This window comes from Nanorana parkeri, unplaced genomic scaffold (assembly GCF_000935625.1).
Source record: "Nanorana parkeri isolate BGI_ZX_2015 unplaced genomic scaffold, ASM93562v1 scaffold862, whole genome shotgun sequence".
Classification (NCBI taxonomy): Eukaryota; Metazoa; Chordata; class Amphibia; order Anura; family Dicroglossidae; genus Nanorana; species Nanorana parkeri.
In genome coordinates, this window is record NW_017307130.1 from 41,475 (window position 1) to 46,763 (window position 5,289).

The window sequence follows — 5,289 nt, forward strand, 5'->3', positions numbered from 1 at the left end:
GTATGGTAAGTTACCTGCTCCCGATCTCTATCCCTAGGTGGCATTTTCAATTTTGCTGAATTTCAAAATGCAATTCTTTGTACAGCATGAAACTGGCATTTATCTTCATATCAATGTGTCTTTTACAATGGCAAACAAGTTGCAAACATTGCAGAGCAATCCCAGCAAAAGGCAAACCCTGAAACATGCATCTTCAAGCTTTAAGTCTGTAGTTTATCTCCACCATCGCCTTATTTATGATATCCTTGTCTCACTGGTTCATATTTCTTTATATTTTCTCTCTTTTTCAGTGTACCAACATGCATGTTTATCAGGTTGTCTGTTTGCAGTCACTCTTATGCCACATTATTCATGTAACTTATATTGACACAGTGCACTGCCTCATCAGGAGATTCCCTAGATGTTCAGTCTCTATGCTCTAGTGGCCATCATATCAGTTGGGTCATCAGCTTTTCTATTCATTGAAATGCAAATGGCACACTCATTATATTGTCTAAGATTGTTGGATGCATAGTTGAGCTGTAATCAAGCAAATCATGTGTTGATGAAGAGTTAGTTAAACAGAGTTCTGGCCTAATACAAATAGTGTGCTTCAGCTGTATCCTTCCCATGAATGGCTTCTAATGAGAGATGAATAAATAATTGGTACGTCTAGACATTTGTGCATTTAAGTTTGTGGAGATCTATTAATCTGGCTTGTTCTGTGCATAAAGTATTCATAATACGGCATCCTTCGACAGAGGCAGGACTTGACCAGAGGTACATGTTTGACTTGCTTGGTATAAACATTTATTTCAGTCTTGTATTCTTCTAGTACATACTTTTAATAATTAAATGTGATTTTATAAATGCATCAAGGCAAACTTAATGAAGATAAAGGTGTGCATTGAGAGTTGATGTTACACTGAACGCCTTTGGGTCTTTTTAAGTCAGATATAACTACAGCTGATTTCTTTTTAGGGAGTGATAAAGTTGCAGTTTTTCACAAGGGACACTTGATTTATTGGTGACCTTAACACACAGGGTTCAGGAAGAAAAAACAAAAAAAAGATAAGACAGAAGCCATATTCCTTTTGAGATTACTGTCGCTGGCTATAAAGCCTAGGGCCTGAAGTAAATCAATTGAACTTTCGTCCACTTTACTAGATAGCAACACAAAAACGAAATGAGACTGATTTTATTAAGAAAAGGATGATATACGAGTCAGTTAAAAGCTTGTCTAGTTTTAAAATTGCTGGTTTTAGTCATAACAGAGTGATCTTTTTTATCTGTCTGTATGTCTTTGACATTACTATGGTAACCTAGAGGGCTGATGGAATTCCCTCAATCTCTCTTTACAGAAGGCGAAGAGACGGGAGTGATGGATAGCCTGCTAGAGGCCCTGCAATCCGGAGCTGCTTTCCGAGACCGCAGAAAACGGACTCCAAGGCCTAAAGGTGACTAGAATACCTTTTATTTCCATTCTAAGGCAATTCTTTATTTATTTATTTTTTGCACATGCTTCTTTCACATTCATCACGAATACAAGGCTACCAAAAACGAAGTGCTTAAAGTGCCAGCAGCAAGCATAATCCTTTTCTATGCAATGACAAATGTCAGGAGAGACGTTAATTCCAGCTGGCTGATGTCAGTACCACTTTGCACACCAATGCACTGAACTTAACATAAGCTGCTGATTATGACAAGGCTCATCATCAAAACCATATGTACTTTATCTCTCTAGGGTATATGCTAATGCGATTAAATAGGATGTACAATCATGATATTTTTTCTTATGTCAAATATTCAGCTGGTACAAGAACCTGTCACAATATTGTATAATTAAGATTAAATGGACCGGGTTTCTTGCATTCCTATGCCATCAAAAGTATCAAGTCAGAGTTTCAACAAAATCTCTTTATGGTTTTTGCAGATGTACAGGACAATTTCAGTTCACCGTCAGAGAGGTCTATTCTAAAGGCTTGTAACCATGGTAATGAAACATGCTTATACATTACAGCCCTGTGCCTATCTTTATTCTGCTGATCTATGAGTTTGGCTTTACTGCAAAAGATATGACAATAACTACTTATTTCTAGCCTGACTGGTGCTGGCAGGCATTTTTAATATTTTCTGCATGCTGCTTTGCTGTTTTTTTCATGCATGATTTTTAACAGTTTAACATGTTATGATACATTGTCTTAAATAAACCTGTAGGTATCTCACAAGATATAAAGTAAGATTTGCAGGTATTCACTGGCACTCACTTCCATAGGCACCCTCCTAGGTGATAGCGCTCAGGCCTGCTGATTAATTTCTTGCACCCCTTTCACTGCATTTTGGGTTGGGAGCAGGGGCCGTGCATTTATATCACTACAAGAACATCCCCCAAGTAGTGCTGAAGAGAAATATCACAATGAAAAAGTTATGATCTGACAGCATATTATTTTCCCAAACCCTACACCTGTTAGTTTGTATCCAGCAAGATACCCACAGGTTTACTGTACGATATTAAAAGGTATGCATCGTCAAACCTTTTTTTTTTTAGTTTTGCATAGAGTAGGGAAGCAATGGCACCCCTGTCAAGTTTTTATTGCTGTCTCTCTCTCCTCGTTAGGTAGTTTTATCCCTCTTTGTTTGTCCTGGTTACCATCTTCACCAACACATGGTTATGGGAAATTCAACATTTTACAGTTGTCACCAGCACAAGAGTCAATGATACATTTTTCATTGGGGAGTCTTATTCTGGTAATAGCTTTCTAAGAAGGAAACCCGGCTCAATTTGTCTGAATTTTCTCTTACTTCCTGTTGTGTCTCCATGGCAGAAAGTGAGTGGAAATCTCCCCAAATAGAACAAAGGCAGCAAACAATAAACTGACAGGGGTTTACCCTTTCCATGTTCTGTCTCAATCTGAATTTTGTCTGTACCTATGCCTTAATGAAAATTAAAATGCCTCAGAAAAAAATGTTTACCCTAAGGAAAAGTGAGAACCTTAAGATAGCACCTTTATTTTATTTATTTATTTTTACTTACTACTGTCTTCATTCTTTAAAATTGTTTATATGCAGGTAAGTAATATGCGAATTCCACAATGATTTTTAAGTCCTGTCCTCAGCTTGCTATGTTTTGAAATATTTGAACATTCACTTTGCGGATTGAACAACCTCTTCACCTTTAATAAATCAACCACTGTATTGTCAACCTAAGTAATAGAAGTAAATGAACATGTACTGTACCAGTCTTGAATAAGAATTAAGGGATGGATGAAATGCAGTCATCCCAATAGTTAGATGCAACATGTGACTTTGCAACTGTCACACTTTGACTCTTTAGATCAAGAACTGAACAATCACAAACCGCTGATAGCTCAACTCACGGTCTTCTCCCAGCAGAGAGTGGTGCTTGTCAGTCACTGCTCCCCACAGGGATTCCCCCAGCTGCCAATCATGGAAAGGGGAAGATCCCAACAATATTGGCGGGATCTTTCCCGGCTGCAGTACAGGTCTGCGCTCTCAGCATATAGTGGGCAATAGCACGCTATAGAGTTTTGGGTTACAGGAGGACATTAGTAAATGTCCTCCTGTGACTCCAAAGAGAACTAGAGCCAAAAAAAGCCATAGTTCTCTTGTGAATGAGCTGCATGTTTTTTAGTTGTCAAAACACTGCATTTTAGATGCAGGTTCCTTTGTTTAAAACCGATAAAACAAGCTTGGATACATTGCTGCCCTCCTAACTTCCTCATTAGAATTTATATTTTGCCCATTTGTTCCAGGCCTGTAATATTTTAAAAAATTGTGAAACTAAAGGAAGTACATGTCAGTCAGGCAGCTGGTATTTTCAAAATGCAATGGCAGCCCGCATATATTTCTCATGCTATGTCGCATGAATTTATTGTACGGTTAGGAAGTGAAGTATATGATATTCTAAGGTCTCTTTTTTGTGAAAAAAAAATTATGCTTGTGTAACTACACAAGTTTATTTTTACCAGACTTATTTATTGGTGACATTAAGAAACATGTATCACATTCTCTTACCACACTTCTGTACTGGTAAAATATATAATTTATGCGCATGTAAACAACTTACTCTCTTCAAATGTATAGCATATGCATACAATATGACACTATGGAATCCATTTTGCGAGGTTGATGAGCTTTATACTTGGAGAGGATGAAGACAGAAATATAATTTCTGAGAGTAAAAAAAAAAAAAGATGAAAGGGCACCTCACATAGCACAGGTTTTATTAGGATTTTCAGTGACAAGTGAAAACACAATATGAATTCATGGAAAAGCAGAGTGGGGGCATTGGCAGTATACAAATAGGTATTCCTCTAAGCTGTCCATTTTTTCCTTGTTATCCTAACAATCTTCACAATTTGCTCTGTCTTATTACATGTTGAAATTATAGATGCTCCCATCCGTTTTTTACAGCCACTTACCTGTAATGTGCAGATATTGTGTTTAGTTATCGAGATATCCTAATCTGACAAGAAAATGAAAGGGGAAAATTTAACTACCGTATATACTCGAGTATAAGCCGAGATTTTCAGCCCATTTTTTTGGCTGAAAAGTGCCCCCCTCGGCTTATACTCGAGTCAGCGTCAGGTGTCTTCTTACTTACCTCGCCGAGCGTCGCGTCACTGCTGCTCCGGTGGGCGGCGCTCCGAGCGGGGTCATCTGGCAGTCTCCGGGTCCTAATTTAGGTGGCCGGAGACTGCCAGATGACCCCGCTCGGAGCGCCGCCCACCGGAGCAGCAGTGACGCGATAATTTTATTGGTATCTATCTACCATTAGCTGCCTCATTTCCCACCCTCGGCTTATATTCGGGTCAATACTTTTTCCCAGTTTTTTGTGGTAAAATTAGGTACCTCGGCTTATATTCGGGACGGCTTATACTCGAGTATATACGGTAGTCCCTTATCTTGTTAAAAAAAAAATAGTTTACAGTTATATGTATATGCATTTGTGTGTATGTATATCTATCTATATCTATCTATATATCTATCTATATAGATATCATTTATCCTACTATTATGCTACTATTTCTAAAGTCAGATGCATGAGACATGAAACTGAAAGCAAAAGTAATAATCCAAGGCATCCCATTGTTCCAGTTAGCATAGCGAGGGACAGAGATCAAATAGAAGCCAGTAACATACTATGTATATTGCTTGCATCTCTATAGTTTCTATGAAGAGTGAGGAAAAGCTGTTGACTGGAGAGATAAATGTGTGCTATTAGTGTTCTAGGCTTTTTACTGAGTACTAATACAGGACATCTTATGATAGTATTATAATAATATAGTA

At 37.9% G+C, this 5,289-nt stretch overlaps 1 protein-coding gene across 2 annotated transcripts in view; it reads left to right on the forward strand.

The window, feature by feature from the left end:
• The first annotated feature begins 1,344 nt into the window (after positions 1-1,344).
• Positions 1,345-5,289, forward strand: part of LOC108794522 (protein diaphanous homolog 3-like) — a 137,481-nt gene continuing 133,536 nt past the window's right edge. Inside the window, exons 1-2 of one of the 2 annotated variants that reach the window (XM_018565575.1) lie at positions 1,345-1,436; positions 1,913-1,972. In XM_018565575.1, coding sequence (XP_018421077.1) covers positions 1,361-1,436; positions 1,913-1,972 — 136 coding nt within the window. In that variant the 5' untranslated portion in view covers positions 1,345-1,360. The remainder of the gene's footprint in view (positions 1,437-1,912; positions 1,973-5,289) is intronic. The other variant, XM_018565576.1, reaches the window with a different exon arrangement.